Genomic DNA, 22,703 nt, shown 5'->3' on the forward strand with positions numbered 1-22,703 from the left:
ATTCCCAAAATATTAAAACTATTACTTTTACAACAGTATAATATTTGTGGGAAGTTCATTTATATTTCTGAAATGCATTCTCTATCATTTCACATGCAAACCCCAAATAACATTGTTTCATTACGAGGGATTGGCATCATTGCCACCCTTCGGACAATTTCACTTTTGGAATTTTGACCGAGTTTAACTTTAGTGAGCTTGCTAATGGTACCTGCTGTTACTGATTTAATCGAGTGTAATGCTAGTGAAGACAGTACCGAAATGAAGCTCTGAAATCTGCATTGCACTGCAGTTTGGTAAGTACCCTTTGTATGAGAACTGATGCCATAGTGTTGCCAAGTTTCAATGGAAACAATAGTCACAACAAACAATTATGGCTATCTTTGCTCATAATTTAAGCAAGCTCTATTCTAACTCCAAACTCGAACGTTTCCTAAATTATTTCATATAAATTGGCCATATGTTTTTTTCATCTTACCATCTGAGAGAGAATGTGGTCATTCAAACTTTTTGCCACATCAAAGTGTCACATAACAAATTACAGAAGAAAACAACATTTAACTAAATGTTTTAAAAAGCTTATGTAAACTTACGCTCAGACAGGATATTTCCATACTTTTCATTCATTTTAATTAATTTAATTAATTACAATTAATTTTCTAAATGTGCAAGTTCTTAAGTTACATTTCCCAGCCATGGATGGGCATGAAACTCTCCCGGCTGAATCATCACCTCAAGAAATTAGTAACTTAGAAAATTGTGGTTCATTGAAAAAAGGCAAGGGTACCTATTGTGTGCGTACTACTTTTAGATGACACATGAACTATCAGTCCAAAAAAGCATTGCTTTAGGAATAATCCAATCACATAGCTCAATTTTTATAAGTACGCCATTTTGTCAAGGAAAAGTTACGTAGACCCATATTATACACTCTAAGCGTAGACCAGACAACGAGGATGCTACGAACTCTTCGCTATCACCATAGAAACAGCCTCTGAGACGCTTGGGCACTGTAGTATATGCAATATGGAACGAATAAAATTATTTCTCCTGAACGAAGATGTAACATTCGTAACCGAATGCCATAATATCAATCTATCATAAGGCTTCATAATCCAGTAGACTCTCCTGATTTTTTGTCGAGTAATACTGTGGTTATTTCTTAGATTAAAATCACTAATTTAACTGAGAATCTGCATGAAAAAACTCTTCTGGATACTTTAGCCCCGCCCATGTTTCCGCTCATGTGCCAGCACAGCATCACGCAAAGGTCCTTTGAGTTCATTGGAGTGGGGTGTGTGCGCGTCCCCATTGCCTAGGAGGCATGTGACTTCTCGCTCTCAGACTGATCGAGAACGAGCAAACTACGTTCAACGTGTGTGATGATTAGTTACTCAGAAATAGCGGCAGTGCTGAAACTCTTTGTAGCACACCAGCGACGGTCGAGGCAAAGGCACATGTTTTGACCTTCAACATACCGGAGGATTTACCTCTTGAGAGCAAAACAAATACACAGTCTAGCATAACTGATTTTTTTGGGGAGTTACTTGCGGACCAACTATCAAAACCTTTACATACAAGATCTTGGAATACCAGCAACTCGATACGTTGTGTCCCATGATGGATACAGGAGTTGTTACTGAAAAGAAAAGGTAACAGCATTTTGCTAACCATCTTGGAAGAAATTGTATTTATGTGTGATTTGTTGGTGATCAATATATTATATAGAAAATGTATCATGCTTGAAATACTGTTATTGCGTGTTAGCTGGCTTGCTTTGTTGATGCTAGCTAGTTTTTAAAAGCAACACCGCCATTTTGTTCTTGAAGCTTGCTTTGCTGTCTTCGTTGCTAACTATGTATCAGGCCGTTGCAACGTTAAACATGTTTGGCTACGTAGCTAATGATACGCTTGGATATTTGTTTCTGTGGACAAAACGTGGCGACGATTCGACTTGATGGTCGTAAGTTAGTAGTATTCGTCAAACAATATGGCTAAGGTAGCTAGGTAGTCGCGAATGCTAAGGTTAGCGTCGGGAAGAATTGACACGTTATTGTAAGCATTTTGCTACCTAACATTAGCCAGCTAATCACATGCACCAGCGCATTATCACACTATTGTTATTTAAAATCTGGTATAAGATTAGTTTATAGTCTAAACTCTCTAGAGTTTCATAGTCTACCTGCAATAATTGATATGTTATGTTAAAGAAATTGGCGGACACTCAGTGCATCAATGTGTAGTTCTGGCCAGCGTTAGTCTATCTTATTTGCTAATTTCCTCTCTTTGTTATTTATTTATTTATTTTGCTGGTCCATCTTAGCTGACGTTATAGATTGTGGGTACCACCTTTAGTTTAACTTCGGCAGCTATCCTGAATTTATCCATCGCGTACTGCTGAATAGGCTACTTTGCTGTCAGTGTGCTTCGTTAGACGGCGCGGCACTTTATTCATGGTACTAATTTAATGTTAGCTACCAATATGAGTATGACGTTACATTAAGGGCTGTGAGTTTTTCCAGGTTTATTTTTCCCCTTCCTCCATCGCTAAGCATAGTACTTTCTGAGGCTGTTTGTTACGTTCACATGGACCTCTTCGTAATTCAGGGGTGTCAAACTCCAGTCTTGGATGGCTGCAGTGTTTTTTTATATTTTATTTTATTTCATTTCACCAGGCAAGTCATTAAGAACAAATTCTTAGGTACAATGGCGGCCTGACAAGCGACAAAAGCCACTTAAGGGAAGGGGAGGTGGGCTGGGGGGGGAAGACACCTGCAGTGTCTGTGATTACCTTTCAGTAAACAGCCCATTTTTAGGCCTTGAGAACAAGGTGTGTTGGCTCTTTAGCCAATTTATTACTTAAATATGTCACTCATGCTGCAAGGCACCAAAACCAGCAGACACTGCAGCCTCCAGGACTGGAGTTTGACACCCCTGGTGTAATTGGTCCCTTTGACTGCTTACTACTGTGTGCATGACAATGACATCTGCAAGGCAGGTTAAAGGATTTTGATTGACCAAGCCAGTTTCTGTGTCTGATGAAGGATATATGAGATATTTGCAGCAGTTTCTAATGACCTTGTGGATTTACAATGGCTGGTATTGGAGCATTCAGGGGCTTGTGGTCTAAAGCATGAAAATACACCAATAATGGTCTTCTCCACCATATATGTATTTCCTTTCTTTTTATCTCTTGCTTTTTAATTATATCTGAAGTAGTAGTAAACAACTAAACTGAAGAAGCTGCATTAAATGCTTCCGTAAAAAAAAACTTGATCACTGTTATTGATTGGCCCAGTCAGTTTCTGTGTCCGATGCGTGATATTTGAGATATTTACCGTGGTTCCTGATGAACTTGTGGCTTTACAATGGAAGGTATTGGAGCATTCAGGGGTTTGTGGTCTAAAGCAAGAAAATACACCAGGTGACTCCAGAGCAGCGTATGCATTACACTAGGGCTGGGCGGTATACCACAACAATAATTAGCAAATGCAGTAATGGTCTTTGCCACCATATTGTGTATAACCTTTCTTTTCATCTCTTGCTTTTTAATTATTCCTGAAGTAGTAGTAAACAACCAAACTAAAGAGGCTGCATGAAATGCTTCTGGAAAGAAAACGTAACCATTGTTATTGATTGGCCCGTCAATTTCTGTGTCCGATGAAGGATATATGAGATATTTACAGGTTCCTGATGACCTTGTGGCTTTACAATGGCAGGTATTAGAGCATTCAGGGGTTTGTGGTCTAAAGCAAGAAAATACACCAGGTGACTCCAGAGCAGCGTATGCATTACACTAGGGCTGGGCGGTATACCACAACAATAATTAGCGAGTGCAACAACAGTCTTTGCCACCATATTGTGTATTACCTTTCTTTTCATCTCTTGCTTTTTAATTATAGATGAAGTAGTTGTAAACAACCAAAATGAAGATGCTGCGTGAATGCTTCCGGATAAAAAAACATAACCACTGTTATCGATTGGGTGTTGATAAGACATCCAGTCTGCAGTGAGGTCGTGCAGCTTCCATGTGATCACGTGATGTGTTTTTGTCGATAATGTGGAAGTTGCTGGGCCTTGTTGCTGATTGGCTCGATTATGGTCCCTCAGTAAATAAGTGGTAACGTTTTTTTCAGGAAGTGTTTCAAGCAGCCTCTGGAGCATGGTTGCTTACTGTCATGTGTAGTTAAAGAGAGAAAGAGTAAAAGGAAGGCAGTACACCACATGGCGGGGACTACCATTATTGCATTTGATAATGATCATCGCGGCATATCTTCTACGTTATGTCTCCAGAGGTTGTATGTGTGTGTATTACCTCATTATAAGGCTGTTTTGTGTGTGCTTTGTGCACATTCAATGTAAACCATTTCTGTCTGTGTATCCCACAGACCCCACTCAATATTTTGGATCTATTGAAAACAATATTGTGTGCAGGAAAAAATGTTTGTTTTCATGCCATTAAGCCAATATGCAACAATTTATTTTCATTTGACAGTTATTCGTTAGTTTTGTATGTTATATTTGATTTGACTTGTTTTGCACGCAGGTTTAAAAAAAGAAAGAAAAATGGAACTAGGCTATATTTAGCGCTAGCATAGGTTTGTTTTGAATGTTTTGAGCCTGCTCCTAAAAGGGGTTATACACAAGTCGTACCCATCTGATTACACTAAATATAGGCTGTTTGCATTAAGTATGGTTCTGAAATGAAAATCAGTCTGGTAGGCTGTTTCCGAGAAAGCATTAATATCAAGGTACATATCTATCGCGTATTGCCAAAAAACTTAAATTTCAAGGTATTTATTTAGCCGTGTTGCCCAGCCCTACCTCATTATTATTAATTATTATTATTTTTATTTATTTTTTTTACTTTTTTTTTTTTCAGTGATCATTATAAGCAAGAAAAAATGTAACTGGGGGATGCTATGCAAGTTTACGTGTAATGATTAAGTCTATAACCATTCGTTTACATATAATTCCAGCTTATAAGGGTTTTTCAAAGCAAGCAACATTAGTTAGCATTCACACCTGGAGTAGTTTTTCAAAAAGGTTTGTAGGACGTTCTCCGCGATTTGTTTATTCTAGTTCTACCAGTGACAATTGTCTTATATACCACTCCTATTATAGATGGGCTATAGTTTTCCCAGATGTTATTTTTGAATTTGATTTGTGATTTCAAAAAATCTTTCAGGATTATATTAATGATAATAATAATACTATTACATTTTTGAGCCTAGTCAGACTGTTTCTGGCATACTTGCTCTCTGGGTTCTTTTATTTCATCATCTCTCTTCCTGTGAAAAACTTGACGTCAATTGCGCTTCCTCCCATGGTGTGTGTGGTTAAACAACGGCACAGCTGCTTGTTTTTTTTGTATTTTTTTTTTTTTATTGCTATATTGAGCAACACCCATTAAATATTGCTCAACTTCGGGAACACCCAGCGCTAGTTGGTAGGAAATGAAAACAAGGTGTGTTCATACAACTGCTTCTTTCAGAGAGATTTTGTTTTCTGTTTGTTTTAACAATGAGGTGGGCTACCTGTAAACTTGACACATAGGCCTACTTGAGGACCACCCACTCTGCCATGGGTTTGTTGCCTGTTTCTGCTTGAAGCACATGTAACGCTTTGCTCATTATCATAAATTAACAACTGATGTTGATGCCGATAAACGGTTTCCACAGAAACCACTCCTTTGATGTTCTCCAGCGGGTGGCTTGCATGCATGCATGCATAGACTGCTTCAATGGTACCTCATGAAGCTTGCATAAAATATGAAGTAGCTGTATTATTGATTTCACTCATATTTCTGTCTGAAATAAAGTGAATTGCTTTGCATTTATTGGATAATTAAGTAGTTTCTTAAACTTCTTGTGGGGGAAATCAGGGTTCAGTTAGGCTTAAATGCCTGATATCAGCGGCTATGCATTCTAATGCAAAAGTTAGCAAAACGTGTGTCCGTGCTCTGCGCACTAAGCCTTTGAAGGTACATTGTGGCACACCAGCTTGCAGAGCGTACAACAGGCAGCCACTGGTTTCCATTCAGTTTCATATGCTGTGAAAATCAACTTGCAGAGACCTGAAAGTTGCTTTAGAATAATCCATCATGAAAATGGTGTCCAAATTATTGTTTGTCAAAGTTACATTATCGGTGCATTATAACAAATTTTGAAGTGTAGAATTAGGCTATATGAAAACTTGCATGGTTTCCTCCTAGGGAAGTCATTTTTCATTTCATTCCAATATGGAATTGTGTTGCTAGGGAACCGCATCAATCCTCACTTGGAAGTATTCACAAAAATGTAAATACAGGATGGAACTTCTAACTAATGACATTCTCTAATTATTTTGCTCTTTGCTAACTGTCAGTTACAACACATTTCCTGAAGATCACAATGTTTTTCTGCCAGAAATGAGTCCATGGAGAAAATACTTTTTGACAAACAAAATTCAAACATGCGTGACTTCTTAATCCCAATGTGAGTGGTAGCAGGAAATTTGCTGTAAATGGGCTGTAACATCCAAGACTTTAACTGCAGATGAAACTATCAGCTACAAGCTATATTAACGCAAATGTACACTTTCAGAGCACCTGACCCTTTAATTTTGCTTTGATGTAAGAAAACAAATGTGGAGAACAGGCATATGCTCAGGTGGCAGGTAGGCTACATATTTCACGCTTGGAAATATATGCATGTTGCCTGTCGGGAACCGGTGTGGTATTTTAATGACAGTGTGTCTCTGAAATGCAGTTATGGGTTTTTGTGTTATATTCAGCAGCACAAAGGCAGATCGTTCCAATGCAGTAGAAGCAGAGGTGAGATAAAATGCTGCCTTTTACATTCTGGGTTGCGCACACAAAGCTTATAATGCTCCTTATGGAAGTATCATAGCTGCATGCAAGCCCCCATCTGAAAGCTTGGGTCACTCCCTCATCAGCGGTCGATTACAAGCAAAGATCAGTTCTAGTTTTTTTTCTGTTTGGAGCCCAACAGCGTTCCCCTTGAGCGGCTCCAAGGGAAAGGGTTGGCGATTCCCCCTTCTTTTGTGCCTGGAATTGTCAGGATGGGGTTTGTCCAGCCGCTTGGACATTTCCCCACCAGCACAAGTAGGGATATGTACCCCGGAGCCGGGACTCATTTAACCGGGGATAAGAATGGTAGTAGAGTCTTGGAGTCAAAAGTCCTCTGATTTATGAGGGGCTGTTGTTCTGCAAACACAAAAAAAAAACATGTTACTGATCCAGCTGGGCCTGGGACACAGCTGCCATATCGCAGGGTTTCATCTGTGACAGGAGCCTGCGGGTTAAATGGCATTTAACCTTGTCAGAAGCAGCGGGAGTCCCCTCTCCTCCCCCTCGCTCGTATTACGTTAAAGCGCCCTTCACACCTCCCTGCAGACCAGCGCTATCCGCTTTGGTCCCGTATGTTACAGGAAATTGAACTGAACTAACCCTGTCACCCTTCCTGACCTCTCGCACTTTCCTCTCCCCAGCAGGGTGAGCTCGGAGCGCAGGAAGGAGAAGTCCCGGGACGCGGCGCGATGCCGCAGGGGGAAGGAGTCGGAGGTGTTCTACGAGCTGGCGAACGAGCTGCCCCTCCCTCACAACGTCGTCTCCCACCTGGACAAGGCCTCCATTATGAGACTCGCCATCAGCTTCCTGCGCATGAGGAAACTGCTCAACAGCAGTGAGTGGGGGGGGGGGCAGGGAGGGAGGGAGGGAGGCAGGCAGACAGGGAAGTAGAGAAAGGGAGGGTGACGGTTGTCTCTGAGGGCTTCCGATGAACTATAACTTTGTTTCACTATGTGTAGTCTGTGGGGAATGACACTGAAATGCGCCAAGTTGCTGTGGTTCATTCAAGAACGGTCTGTAAAGTCAGAGCCCCTCCCCCTCCTTCCAGATAAAGAGTCCTCGTTGGAGTCGGGGTCTGAGTCGGACCTGGACAGCCAGCTGAACGGTTTCTACCTGAAGGCGCTGGAAGGCTTCCTCATGGTGCTGTCTGAGGACGGAGACATGGTCTACCTGTCTGAGAACGTCAACAAGTGCATGGGTCTCTCCCAGGTACCCGCTAGCCCGCTGCTAATCATTCTCTGCAAATGCTTTAATAGAACAGAGTCCTGGAGGAGCACAGTTTATGACCTGACAGTTTATGACGTGGCACTAAGTGGTCCTCATTTCCCTTTTGTACAGCTTGACCTGACCGGGCACAGTGTCTTCGACTTCACGCACCCCTGCGACCACGAGGAGATTCGTGACATGCTCATACACAGAACAGGTGAGATGCATGTCTGCACCTCTGACTTCCACCTTGGAGGCACGTCTCCACAACTGACTTCCATCTTAGGCGGCAGTACACCTGACCTCCTGAGGTGCATCTGTATGCCAAACATTCACCATGGACACCTGACCTCCTCCTTAGAGCCATCTCTGCACACCTGACCTCCACCTTAGTCATCCCTGCACACCTGACCTCCACCTTAGAGCCATCCCTGCACACCTGACCTCCTCCTTAGAGCCATCCCTGCACACCTGACCTCCATCTTAGAGCCATCCCTGCACACCTGACCTCCATCTTAGAGCCATCCCTGCACACCTGACCTCCACCTTAGAGCCATCCCTGCACACCTGACCTCCTCCTTAGAGCCATCCCTGCACACCTGACCTCCACCTTAGAGCCATCCCTGCACACCTGACCTCCACCTTAGAGCCATCCCTGCACACCTGACCTCCACCTTAGAGCCATCCCTGCACACCTGACCTCCACCTTAGAGCCATCCCTGCACACGTGACCTCCTCCTTAGAGCCATCCCTTCACACCTGACCTCCATCTTAGAGCCATACCTTCACACCTGACTCCTGTCCTGTGCCCAGGCCCTCAAAAGCAGACCACACAGAGCCATCCCTGCCAAGTGACCTCCCCTAGAGCCACTGACACCGTAGTCTCCACTGGAATCCCTGCACACCTGACCTCCATCTTAGAGCCATCCCTGCACACGTGACCTCCTCCTTAGAGCCATACTTTCACACCTGACTCAGCTGTCCTGTGTCCCAGGCCCCTCAAAGAAAGGCAAGGAGCCAAACACAGAGCGCAGCTTCTTCCTGCGCATGAAGTGCACGCTCACCAGCAGAGGGCGCACTGTCAACGTCAAGTCTTCCACATGGAAGGTAAGCCGTCCGCTGCTTCCTTGCCCCCCACTAGCACTGATCCAGGGACAGTTACCCCCACCCCCTTACCTTTTGGTGGACAATGGTTTAAACTGAACCTGGATCAATGCAGTCCGACTCGCTTTTTAACTGCCCTGTTCTGTACACTTCCCAGTCCCTGAAGCTCTCAGAAAAGCCAGTAGATCAGATAGAGTGTTGGATTACAGTAATCTCTGTGCCAAAAACAGAATGTCTCCATTGTGCCAGGGGCAGCTATTTCTGATAATCCGGATATATTCCCATAGTGTGTTTGTTCATGGTACCTTTCTCTCTGCTTCTGCAGAAGGATCTTTGTTGTATTTTGTTCATAATTTTTTAATGACATTTGTAACAGAAGCGGGATGAAGTGGCAGGATTAGCAGAATGAAAAAGGTACAAATAATGATTCGGTGTCCTGATCAGAACACATTTTTGCCACGCAGATTAATGATATTACGAAACCATTGAAGCGATTTCTCTTTTAATTTCAGCAAGCTAGCAAGAGCACGACATCTCGTTTTTGACTTTTCATTCAAATTAAGCCCTTTCTCTTTGAATCTCGAAATGCTACCGACGACTGTGTAAATATTGCCAATAAGCAACACAAACGTCAGACACCGAAAGACGATTGGCTCAGAGAAACAGGAGTGATTATTTTGTTGTGGTTCAAGTCTGGGCCATTGCACGTTGTAATCTTAAAAACTCACCTAGTGTGCCAGGTTTTTAATCGGTCTTGATTCGAGGGGAAGAAAAAAACCAGCAGTACTACTGGCCTCGAGGGCCAGATTTGAGCTTCCCTGTATGGGAGGACTGTGAAAACATACATGACCCCTGTAGAATTATGATTTGGTGCTGCCAATGTATTTAGTCAGGTTGTTTGTGCTGCTTTCCATTTTGAATTGCTGAAGCTGCAGTGTGAGTAAATGGACAGAAGGAAGCCAATGTCGATGGGTTTTTCCAGGCATTAAAATGGGTCTTTGGTGCTCCCCATCATTGGGCTAGCACTTCCGACCTGACGTAGGTTCATCCCACACTGTGTAAGGCCCACGGGAACATGCATAGAGTGGAATTTCCTCCCCACCGTCCTGGAGGTTTCAGATTGCGGTTAGTAGAATAACATGAAAGAAATGGGGCAAATTGCTCAGGACAGTTTAGGGACAGCCACAGTGCCCTCACCTGGTGTCACTGGGTAACTTGTCTCTCTACCTTCATAAGGAGAGAGATTTACTCAAGCACACTTTTTGCTAGTAAATAATTCCAGATTTGGGTTGAACACATTACTACACTATGCAATCTTGATACACTGTGGAAAGACATTGAGCTTTGGCAGTTGGTTCATGTAAGAGATTGTGCAGTTATTTAATGTTTTTCAGAGTTTTCATGACAAACACAAGAACAGATATTCATATTTGGTATGGTTTTTATGGTCTCTACGCGAGTGATGCTCTGGTTTAGGTTTGAAAACCAGCAAACTTGTAGAAAATCTATTTTTAATAACTTTGGAGTAAACTGTATTTTTGTGACACTCCTCCTAGTAAATCCATCTGTCTGACCCTCAGGAAGGAACCAAATTCCAATCTTCCCCCTCCAAGTAAATTTATGATTTTATGAGCCTTTTCTGGCGACATCAACCAGCCTGCGCTGGGTTCTTGTAGGAGAGGAACAGGGCCCTCTGGGAAGCTGCAATCAGACTTCCCACACAAGACTCTTTCTGTGTGTAGACTGCTGTCAGGTATGCTCATCTTTATCTTTGATACTTTGTACTTTTATTGTTTGAGTACTTTCTAAATTCTGTAACTACAATTGACTATTTTAAGTGTATAACCTACCTGACATTAAATTGTTAATGACTTGATTTGTGTGCTCTTGGTCAATGTTTTGTTCTTGTAACAGCCCTCTAAGTTGGTTTCCCCCAATTATGACTAGGGAACTGCCCGTTGGACTTGTTTGATCACCAAGTTTTCAGTTAAGGCGGGACCGTCAGCAGAACCAAGTTGATCCTGGGATGACCAATATTGGCCCTTTCGGAGTCCCTGAACCCTAATTAGGTTATACTCCCCATGAGGGAAATCTCACAACCGCTGCGTCGTCTGCAAACAGCTAGTTAAATTGTCGTTACGGACGCATCCGTGGTGCATACCGGGTGAAACTGCGTTTTCCCTCGGTGTAGAACTTCAGACGAACTGTGTTCCATTCTAAATCAAGCCTAAATTCTAATTCGGAACATAACTTTTAATTTGGAGTCAGATAAAACGAGTAAGATCAGCGCGGATAGTAGAACATAGATATAGTATTCACAGGCTGCTTAAAAAATAACCTTTTTCCAACAGCAACAGAGGAAGACATTCCGCATAAACCTTCACTCCGAACTATTTCCCTCCTTGGTGTAGTTCTGAGAGCCTACAACTGCATGCATTGAACCTTCTCCCATTTTCCCCTTTTTCCACTTTCCTGCTTTGGCGCACACCAGAGATTTCTCTTATGCAGGATAAACCCTGAATGTGGAACAAGAGCCTGCATTCACCCATTGGCCCTTTTGGAACTGGGGTTGGCGCTGCCAGTCAGTTTTCCCATACTGAGCACATTTGCTGAGCCTAGTCTTTCAGTGGAGCTCTCTCAATCTGGCTCGTCCTGTGTTTTTGTTTGAAATGACGGGAACAGTTAGGTGTTTCTGTGGAACCGCCCCAGAGAAACGCCCTTTCAGGTCCTGGGCCAATCAGAGTTCCAACTAGAGCAAATTTGTGAATGTCGGGTCTGTTGCGGTAACCCGGAATTTGTGCCAGCCCCTGTATTTGCCACGGTTTCCCCAGTAACCTCCCCCCCCCCCCTTCCTCTTCCCACACACAGGTGCTCCACTGCTTGGGGCACATCCGCATGTACGACGAGGGGGGGGACAGCGGAGAGAGCGGGTGTGGCCACAAGGAGCCACCCGTCCCGTACCTGGTTCTGATCTGCGAGCCCATCCCGCACCCCTCCAACATCGAGGTCCCGCTGGACAGCAAGACCTTCCTGAGCCGCCACACCATGGACATGAAGTTCTCCTACTGCGACGAGAGGTGAGGGGCAGCAGCGGGTGCAAATGTTCAAATAGGTTCTGATGGTTTTTTAGTGAACGCTGCCTAAGTATCGCAGACAAGAAATCGGTTTGATTCTGTATGCATGCGGGCATGCGTGTGTACGCAAGTCTACAATGGCCAGCAGCTATCGCAGTCGGTACAAGGCGCCACCTAGTGGCTGTTCCACAATATTCTTAAACAGCGGGTTGTTTTGTCAGCGGGTCTCGAAGGATACCTCTGTGGTAGTTTCATTACTTGCAGAACCCTTTGTTGGGTGATGTCAGAGCAGTTGCGATATGTCACCCCTTGAGGATAAGAGCCCCTCCCTCTTGCAGGATCACGGAGCTGCTCGGCTACGAGCCGGAGGAGCTGCTGAACCGCTCCGTGTACGAGTATTACCACGCCCTGGACTCGGACCACCTCACCAAGACGCACCACGACCGTAAGCGCAGCCGCTCCCGAACGTTTCCACTGCGCGATGACTAGCTCGCTGCACTCCCGTACTTCCGTGACGCTGATGGGGGATAGAATTAAGGGTTTTTTTGCAGAAAGCACAACTTCCAAATATCAGGATTTAACATTAAGTTCAATGTGAATTGCTTTGTGCAGTGGTGGATGTTCTAGCATTATCAACAAGTCTTGACATTAAGGAGCTGTATAGTGAATGGATGTTGAAAAGGGGCTTCTAGCCGTAATGACTTTCTGACCTAACTTTCTGAGGAATGTAATTCTAACCCCCGCGTGAGCGTGGACGAACTGGCTTTTGGCTCGGATTTTTCCAGAAAAATCCCATCAGGACTGGGTTTTGACGTTATTGAACGTGCAGCATCTTTCTCTCTCTCTGCCTCCTCTCCAGTGTTTGCGAAGGGCCAGGTCACCACAGGGCAGTATCGCCTGCTGGCTAAGAAGGGAGGCTTTGTGTGGGTGGAGACCCAGGCCACCGTCATCTACAACAGCAAGAACTCCCAGCCCCAGTGCGTCGTGTGCGTCAACTACGTGCTCAGGTAGGGGCTGCCGCCACTCGACCGGGAAACGCCTGCATCTGTGTCCTTCTGAAGCGGACTACCGCGACCCAGCTACGCCTCGGGTGCTGATAGCGGAACTCTCTTTCCTCCTCCCTCCCTCTTTCCGTCTCGTAGCGGCGTGGTGGAGAGTGACCTCGTGCTCTCCCTGAGGCAGACCGCGACCGAGACCGAGACCGAGACCAAGGCTGAGACCGAGGCAGAGGCCGAGACCGAGGCGGAGGCCGAGACCGATCTGGAGTCGGTCGAGGCCCTCAGCCCCGAATTCGACATGCTGAAGCTGTTCACCACGCAGGCGGAGGCCGAGAGGGAGGAGAGCCTGTACGAGAAGTTCAAGGCGCAGCCAGAGGCCCTGACCCTGCTGGCGCCTGCCGCCGGGGACACCATCATCTCTCTGGACTTCACCTGCCCAGGTTAGCCCCGCCCTCTCCAAAAAACACTCCATGTTCGGCTCTATTGTTAGGTAAAAGGTACCCTCATCCAGGGAATAAACGCACAAGTAACTTAACACCATTAAGTGAAAAGTTCATCACATGATTCAAATGTGGCAGGCATAGTTTACTTGCTGTGTTATCTTAATTTCTGTGAGTAAACTGCATGAGTGTAAGCAGTGAAATTCGCCCCGCCCGTACCGCTCCGTCTCAACGGACTCCGCTCCCTCCCTCTCCCCCCCTGACAGACTCGGATGACCAGGTGCTGAAGGAGGTGCCCCTCTACAACGATGTCATGCTGCCCGCCTCCAGCGCCAAGCAAGCCCCCGGAGGTCCCCCGCGCCCGCTGAGCGGCGGCCTGGACGCCAAGTCCAACTCTGGCTCCCAGGGGTTCGCCCTCTCCACGGCCCGCCCCGGCCCCTCCTCCACACCCTGCTCCAGCCTGGGATCGCCCCAGGTCAGTCCCAACCCCCTGCCCCGCTTCTCTGACTCATACGCTGGCATAGAAGGTCGCTGAAGGCTTACCTGCTTTAGCCTAGAAAGTGGGGCTAATTAGGAAAAAGTAGAGAGTGATTCACATTATTGTTCCCTCATCACAGAGGGGTCATTGGTAGTATTACCTTACACTACTAATTAAATGGTAAGCACAGATCTCTTTGTGTTGAGTGTTTATGCACGAACTGTCTACACAATGCAATGCTAATAGTTTCAGTATTCAGATATTTGTTAAGAAGAGTAAAATATTCGAGTATCAAAAGAACTGAAGCAAATCTAGCTTTAGTGGTGACCGAAAGTGCTTTCCCCCCCATCTCCAGCCTGACGGTTCGATGGACTACTGCTTCCGTGTCGACTCCGATCTCTGTGACGAGTTTAAACTGGACCTGGTGGAGAAGGTGTTTGCCATGGACACTGAAGCCAAGACCCAGTTTTCCTCAGAGGTATTCCAGACACCACGTCACCATGAAAACAACCCTTTTGCGGTTTAGAATAAACCCAGACAGTTCAAATTCTGCAGAATAAACATAGGATGGCACCATGGTTAGGGCTCCGAAGGTTTCTGGGTGGTTTCACTGAAAGTTTCTAGATGACTTTGCAGAATGTTTCTGGATAACTTTTCATAACGTTTCTAGATGACTTTGCAGAAGATTTCTGGATAACTTTGCAGAAGGTTTCTAGATGGCTTTGCAGAAGGTTTCTAGATGGCTTCATAGGTTTGTGGATGGCTTTGCAGAAGGTTTCTAGATGGCTTTGCAGAAGGTTTCTGGATGGCTTCATAGGTTTATGGATGGCTTTGCAGAAGGTTTCTGGATGGCTTCATAGGTTTGTGGATGGCTTTGCAGAAGGTTTCTAGATGGCTTTGCAGAATATTTCTGGATAACTTTGCAGAAGGTTTCTAGATGGCTTTGCAGAAGGTTTCTAGATGGCTTCATAGGTTTGTGGATGGCTTTGCAGAAGGTTTGTAGCTTCTTGAATAACAAATGGGGCCAGCATTAGATCTTGGGAACTGATTGGCCTAAGAGAAGTAGTGATGCAGATGGATGAAGAAGTAGGTTGCAGGTTCAAATCCTGGTGGAGGCACTTCGATCAGGGTACTTGGTGGAAATGGATTCAGTAGATATCAGTATAATATAACAATGCATAATAAGCGCGTTGTGGTGGTCACAGGGTAACAGTAAGCGTATAGTGTGTCAGTTTAGCGTCTGACATCAGTTAACGGTCCTTCACTTGGTGCGTTCCTCAGGACGTGGGGGAAATGGACCTGGAGATGCTGGCCCCCTACATCTCCATGGACGACGACTTCCAGCTGCGCTCGCTGTCCCCGGACGAGCCCCTGCCCTGCAGCTCGCAAATGGTGGCCCCCGCCGCGACCAAGCTGGAGGCCCGCCCCCCCTCTCCCCTGCACCTCCTGCACAGCGTGTGCAGCTCCCCCGTCATCCCCATCCCTTTGGAACCGCCCGACAAACCGCTAACCAAGACGTAAGTCCTGCCTGCCCCCCCCCCCACTTTCATAGATCCCTCCGACTATCCACTGCACCACTGGGGCCCTGGGGCGGGCTCTGAGGTCACCTGGCACTGGCGTCTTTGTTCTGACCATTTACTGTGTACTTTGATTCCGATTCAGGATCAGTTACTGAGAGCACAAAGGCCCGACAGGGAGCTCTTTCATTGTTTACCTATGTAATGGCACATAGATTGCACAAGACCATGTTTCTTTGAGCCAAAGGCCATTTATGCAACATAAAAATGAACAAGACATTTTTATTCGCTGGGAGTTGGAAGTACACAGTGAAGTGAGCGTCCGCATGTCCAACAGGCAAACATGCCCACGTGCGCCAAAGATAAAGTACATGAACAATGACCTCTGGCTCACTGGGATGGAAGTCTCTTTTTATAGTGCCAAGCTTGGACCGGCCAAAAGCTTAGCACTGTTGAAGTGCCAAAGGTTTTTGTTTTTTCTTTTCCCTCTTTGTTGGGTACACACGAGTGCACATGAGGACATGTACGACTTGCCAAAAAAATCACATGCGTATGGTTTTGGGAAGTAGAAACAGGCCTGTTCAGGGTTTTTGTTTTGGGGGATAGGGGGGGTCTAAATATGTGGTCGGTTAACGCTCTTTCCCCCCCCTGCGCTGTAGGGCTCTCGCCCCCCCGGCCACACAGGCCCCCAAACGCAAGAGGAAGCTGTCGGACGCGGTGCTGCCCAAGGCCCTCGGACTGGTGAGGCTCCGTCACCGTCTGCAGTTTTATGCACACTGTTCCTCTCACATACCAAACTCTGTTCCTGGAGATCTACCGTCCTGTAGGTTTTCACTCCAGCCCTAACAAAGCACACCTCATTCGACAGCTTGAGGTCTCATTGAGCTGCTGATTAATAGAATCAGGTGTGCTAAATTAGGGTTGATGTGAAAACATGGAGGATGGTAGATCTCCTGGAACTGGGTTGGGCAGCCTTGAGTTAGGCCCTGAAGGGGTTGGACTCAACCTGTCCCTTTCCCCTTGGCTGGTTGGCGAGTCCAGTTCTGCTGGCGATTACTTTGCTGGTAATTGCTCCAGCATAGAAAGTGTACTGTTTTGGCTGGATATTATAGGAATGCAGAATACCTTGAAGGTATGTTAAAAAATATTCTATGTTAAACAAAACAACCAAAGCAACGAGGCATGTTTTTTTCTGTCCCTCAATCCAGCTAGCTAATAGTATAGCCTTGAATAAATAAAAAACAACAGTTTTAAAAGCCAACATGGCAATGAAACATGTTAACAAACTTGTTCCATGTATTTTGATTATATTATTATTTAAATATATATTTATTGTTATATAAAATTCACTGACAAGGTATAGTTTGTTAGTCTCTGTCGAAGTGAATTGGATATGAATAGCGGTAAGTCGACTAATTGGGTTTGGTGGTCCATTTGTTTTCCCAGGGTGCATTGCTCCAGACAGATCCTGCAGCAGAGGCAGGGAAGAAGCTGAAGGTGCTGGAGACCAGCACATCAGAGGCGCTCCCTACGCACAAGACCTTCCTGCTGCTGCCCTCTGGTGGGTGTTTACGAGAAGTTAAAATGGAAAAATGAGGCAGAGGCCCTTGTTCAGTAGTGTGACTTTTATACATCGCTTCTAGTAATGAACATCACACCTCTACCGCCCCCCCTTTTTTTCCCCATCCCCAAACAGATGTGGCGAACAGGCTCTTCGGGTGCGGCCTCCCGCAGCTGACGCGGTACGACTGCGAGGTGAACGCCCCCGTCGCGGGCCGCCAGCACCTGCTGCAGGGGGAGGAGCTCCTGCGGGCGCTGGACCAAGTCATCTGAGCGCCGCACCTGACGCCGCGGCGGCCCCAACCCCCCCCCCCCCCCCCAAGTCCCCTCTATTTATATTTTCTATATCCAGTTCTTCTACAATCCAGCTACGGTCTCGCACCTTAACTTCATGTGTCCATGAGTATTTCCTATTGAGCAGCTCTCACCAAAATGCACGAGGTTAGTGGCGCGCGGGACCCTTCGTGTCCCCTGGACGCCAGGGCTTCTGTTCATCCTGTTAGTCGCACAAAGATACTTTCTCACGGATTACCAGCAGACCACGCAGTACACGAGCAGTTTTTTTAAACGACTTTTATCGAGATCAATTTGTTGTTGTTGTTTTTTTTTGTTTTTTTTCTCTCATCCTTCTCCGTTACTGTGTAAAATGCATCATGGCTTGAAAGTGTAGGGGCCACTGTGCTTCCAAGTGGCTGGGTTATTGAGTGAAGAGCAAGTGGTTTTGGTGTGAACGCCAGCACCTGAGCTTTGTGAAGTTCGCTCGACGCGTTTCAAACGCTTCTCAGTTCTCAAGTGTGCGCACGTGTGCGTGTGTGTGCGCACGTGTGTACGTGCGTTTGTGTGTGCACGCAAGGATCACAGTCACATGTACAACATCAGAATCAAGATGTAGAAATGCAAAGGAAAGTTGTCAAATGTTAAAAAAAACGTGCTTGAAATGGTTAATTTCTGTCTATTGGGTCTTGTTATTGAAAATAGTGGCAGATTTCTAGATTAATTGCAAAATAGTTTTATATTTTTACCAGTTGCTTTTTTTTCCCCTTCTTACGATTGTTAATCACGCTTGGCTGTGTCAGGACAGTTAAAATGTTATGCTTGTTTAGCGTTTTGGATTGATCATGCTGAGCAATTTTCCATTTTGCGTCTGAGAATTTTGTGACTGCACCGAACAAGTGACATGGTGCTTCTCTCACGCTTCTTTTCTGTGCCGTTCATTTATCGATGCGGACAACGTACTGACGTTGTGAGACTTTCGTTACTTTTCCCGTAGTGAAGTCATTTTTCTAATACAGCTGTGTCATCTCTTGCAAGCTTACCTTTAGTCATCTCTCTACAGTCTGTTCATCGAACACTAAGTGTATCGTTTCATTACACAAATAAAATACAAATGTGGACCAGGCCAAGTGTGTGAAGTGTTTTCTTTCTGTTCGCATCTTACTAGCTGACTGTTTGGGTCCCCTGCACTCAGTGTAACCATATGTAACCCTATTCTTTTCACAGTAATAACCCTATTTTTCACATACGTCTGCCAAATGCAGTATAATCAAGAATGGTTTTTCAGTATTGGCTCATTTGACGGTGACAGTGATAAATCCCTCGAACACGACCCAGAGCAAAAGTTCCCTCTGTTCCTTTAACTTAAAGGATGGACATCCCAGGTGTTTCCCTGCTAATTAGGGCCTTTAATGTGGCCCAGGGTCAGGGCATCGGTTCTTTGGCCTATCGACCTACGCAGATGTCACTCGTGAGAGACTGGGAAAAACCGGTCACACACACACACAGCAAAACTGAAGCCTGCTGATTTCTCTCCATTGACTCTGTTTTCTGCAAGACCGTGTCCTCCAGTACAGTGACATGGCAATTCAGAAAGATTGTTCAGTGCATATTTGTATGTAATGAGGTGACAATTCGTCTTTTTTTTTTTTTCCAATAAAATGTGCCTGTGATAATAATGCCACCTCTGGAAACCCCTAAAATGTGACACTTTGTGAAACAGTTTACAGTAACCTACTGAAGTGTTCGCCACAGGAAAAAACTGTAGATCCATCGAACCCAGATTTTGACAAGCTGTTGGATCGTTTCAGACATCTTTGAGTCTTTGCGGACTGCTCAAACCTATTCAAATATTGCTGTAGTTTCGCCTAGCTTAACTCACTGGCTTCATATCGAATCATGTTAGCTAGCCGTTTATTACTACTACTAAATAATGATCACAGGTGCTGTGTAGCGCCCTAAGCTGGCTAGTATTGCATGCTCATTTTAAGTCGGTCTACTGACTAGTTGGGTTTTTGTTTATCAGGTATAGCTGGTGTGTTAATTGGCTACTTTTCCTGTTACATTGCACAGATATTTTGGTTTGCGTGACCTGTCTGTCCAACGCTGCTTAGAGGAACCTAATGATTCCAGCTCTCTGTCTCCAGACCAGTGTGTATTTCCCAAAGTGGAAACATCGTCAGAATTCTTACTGATCCGATCATAAATCTTACTAATTAAAACTCCTGGAATGTGGGTATGGGGGACTGAATTAGTTTCCCTTTATCTATCAATTGTGAAGATCGGATATCTGTATGTCAAAAAATGCAGCACTTTTCAGGGTTATACACTTTTCAGCGCTGTACATTCTTAGGCAAATAAGCTGTAAAAGCCATTGATTAAAACAAAGTCCAAAAGCCCTGTCTTATGTCTGAATGAACACACAATGTTTAACATGCGCATGTGTTTCCTGAGCACGGCCAAAAGTCACTCACAGCTCGACCTGGTAAGTTATTAAATTCCCAAACTACGGAACTTAAAGGCCGGTAGAAAGAGATTTGCTTTTAACATGATACTTCCAACTCAAAGCTCACAGAATCCCTAATTTTATGCAATATTTTGATCAACTATATCCTCTAGACCAAGGTCCTCAAACCAGGCCTTCGGAGTCAGTAGTTACTGCTGGTTTTGATTTCTGTCCTCTGATTTAAACCAACACCCAAGATGAGTGTAATCTCTGGCCAACCAATGACCTTTATGGACTATGGACTATCAGGCAGAAGAGAAAATAGAGCAATACTACTGACCTTGAGGGCCAGATTTCTGTATCCCTGCTGTAGAATGATGGACACAAATAGCACTAATTTCCCTCTTTACTGTAATCCTTTGGATGTGTTAGGAACACTCATGTAAAATGGCAATACAACATCATATTGACATCTCTATGTTTCTCTATTCCAAAGAATGCAAAATGTGTGCATTATAAGAGTGGACAATCAGAAAAAAAAATAGTCCTCTGTTCAGTGTAAACCTCATCACTGTGTTCAGACCCCACCCTCCTGCCCCAGAAGGACCTGCTGCCATTCTTTCCGAGCTCTGTACTGGAGTACTACAGTTGGTCGGAAAATAGAGAGGAGCGTCATCACGAGCTGGGAAAGAAGCGAGAGAAAGTGTGAAATGATTTCGCACCAACATCAAGGCTGTTGTTCAACAAGTTGGAGAATTTGAAATTTTAAAAATACAGAAACAATGAAAGGCCAGGACAGAGGAATCTGAAAAAGACATGTATTGAGTGAATGGTTGCTGTGCTAAGATTGTTTTTTCCACTAGAGGGGGCCGTTGGATTATGCCTGGACAGTTTCTCTTATATTATTTGCATTAAAAAACACAAGATTTTCAATGAATTGGAGGAATATTTTAGTGTTGCCAAATCAGTCAGACACAAGTGATGTACACAGTGATTCTCAGATAAAGAAAAGACCCTGTAGAAGGTTCTGTTATGAATAGCCCACCCTGGTCTTGTGCTCTGTGAGCTTGTATTTTTGGTACAAATTGTGCGGTGTGATTTGTATGGTATATGGATCGGCATGGGCACTGCAGATAAGCAGGAGACTCATGTCCTGAGTATGCTTGTACTAATCTGGGCCTTGGGCCACAGGGGACTGCTCTGTGTTTAGGGGGTAAGACGAATGCTGGGAGAGTAGGTGGCTGAAGTGAGTTCCAAAAAAATGAGAATGTGAAAGCAGGGGTGGAATAACCTACTCATGTCACAGGGAAGGAATTTTTGCTGACCAATTTCTCCTCTCTCTTCTCCATGTTGGCATGTTAGCTGAAGTTAGCGCACATGAAAGAATTCATATAACATTATACTCTCTGCCTGTTATCTTGCTAACAGAAATCACAAGAGACCAGCCAAAAGGCATGCACAAATTTGTTACATGATCTTTCTGTGACTTTTAAACCTTTAAACCATTGATGCGAGTTGTTGCACTGAATGCAGTTGACCACAAATTGCTGCTGGTAATGATGGCACCGACTTTTGGCCTTATTTTGACCTGTATCTCTTATCTTGTTAATTTGTTTGTAAGAAAAGACCAGAAAATTTAATATGTAGCCCTTAGTTTTGTCAGAAAACGTGCTGTCTTTGACCAAACAAAGATCGGTTTGATAATCCTATGATATCTGAACCTGTTCCTTTGCTCATCCGGGCCTGTAATGTGCCTGTCTTTCAAATTAATATTAATCCTCCCCCATCCCTGCCCCCACACTTCCTTGGAAGGAACAAATCAATTAAACATTTGACTTGATTGCTATGTGCAGTAAAGTCCAGCAGATGGTGGCATCTGTTGTAGTTTAGCAAAGAAGCTAATTTATTCTCATGTTAAGCCCTCAATCCAGCACGCACAGTGTTCCTCTTGAGTGTTTTTGCCGCAGCTGTTGGTGGTTGCTATGGACTACAGAGCGGAAGCAATTAAATAAGACTATGATGAGAGTGTTACGTTAAGACTCCAGTGAGCATTGTCATTTGTGGTCAGGCTGAGTGCCTGGCTGCCACATTCAATTTTAACTTTAGTTGAGTTAACATAAAGAGGAAACAACTTTCAACACTGCCTGAATTATTCAGTACTTCTCTTCTGACTCAAAATCTGTGTTTGTCACTTTACAAATTTAGTCCAATTAGCAGTGCAAATGTTCTCTCACTTTATACACCAAAGCTCAGCCTGTTTTGTTTGATGCTATAGCTTATAGTTGAACCAACTGTTACATTTGCGTCCGATTTTTCAGTGCATTGCATAATTTAAAGACATTGCCTCCAAGCTTTAATCTGTACAGTCTATCCCTCCTGAGGATTTACTGTAACAGACCCAGCTTTCCTTAGAAAATATAGTGTTTATTATTAATAAAGTGATCATAAACCATTATTTTGAACTATAAACATGGAGTTTGGGGGGGTTGTCAATTTACTCATCCAGCTAAATCAATGGTTTACACATTTGGTCCTGGGGGACCCCTGTGTAGGCTAGCTTTTGTTCCAACCACATGATAACAAGCCAAAACCACAATGGGTTAACAAGCTTAAGGAAAAAATAATGAAAGAATTTAAACGTGTTCAACAACCTAAATTGAGCAAGAGATTGGATGCAATGAAATCCGGCATAAACTGTGGTCTCTATGACCTAGTTTGAGAACCACTGAGCTGAAGAAAGAGCAATACTGGACCGGA

At 44.5% G+C, this 22,703-nt stretch overlaps 1 protein-coding gene across 2 annotated transcripts; it reads left to right on the forward strand.

The window, feature by feature from the left end:
- Nucleotides 1-1,292: 1,292 nt before the first annotated feature.
- On the forward strand, nt 1,293-18,626 carry LOC135257052 (hypoxia-inducible factor 1-alpha-like). Of its 2 annotated transcripts, none has more exons than XM_064339451.1 (15): nt 1,293-1,652; nt 7,492-7,685; nt 7,899-8,059; nt 8,189-8,273; nt 9,051-9,163; nt 12,029-12,237; nt 12,573-12,679; nt 13,094-13,241; nt 13,377-13,672; nt 13,939-14,147; nt 14,506-14,628; nt 15,432-15,667; nt 16,327-16,408; nt 17,114-17,228; nt 17,364-18,626. In XM_064339451.1, the coding sequence occupies exons 1-15, from the start codon at nt 1,618-1,620 to the stop codon at nt 17,498-17,500; spliced, it is 2,250 nt and encodes a 749-aa protein (XP_064195521.1). In that variant the 5' UTR covers nt 1,293-1,617; the 3' UTR covers nt 17,501-18,626. The 2 variants fall into 2 exon arrangements, with proteins under 2 accessions (XP_064195521.1, XP_064195522.1); XM_064339452.1 differs by having other exon boundaries at nt 7,495-7,685.
- The last annotated feature ends 4,077 nt before the right edge of the window (nt 18,627-22,703 follow it).

The sequence above is a fragment of the Anguilla rostrata genome, chromosome 6, assembly GCF_018555375.3.
Source record: "Anguilla rostrata isolate EN2019 chromosome 6, ASM1855537v3, whole genome shotgun sequence".
In the NCBI taxonomy this organism is placed as follows: Eukaryota; Metazoa; Chordata; class Actinopteri; order Anguilliformes; family Anguillidae; genus Anguilla; species Anguilla rostrata.

Excerpts from the sequence above, each read along its gene's own strand:
- LOC135257052 (XM_064339451.1), top strand. The coding sequence starts at position 1,618 with ATGATGGATACAGGAGTTGTTACTGAAAAGAAAAG. Across the intron at positions 13,242-13,376 it reads TGCGTCAACTACGTGCTCAG|CGGCGTGGTGGAGAGTGACC; the intron begins GTAGGGGCTGCC and ends TCCGTCTCGTAG. Across the intron at positions 14,148-14,505 it reads CCAGCCTGGGATCGCCCCAG|CCTGACGGTTCGATGGACTA; the intron begins GTCAGTCCCAAC and ends CCCCATCTCCAG.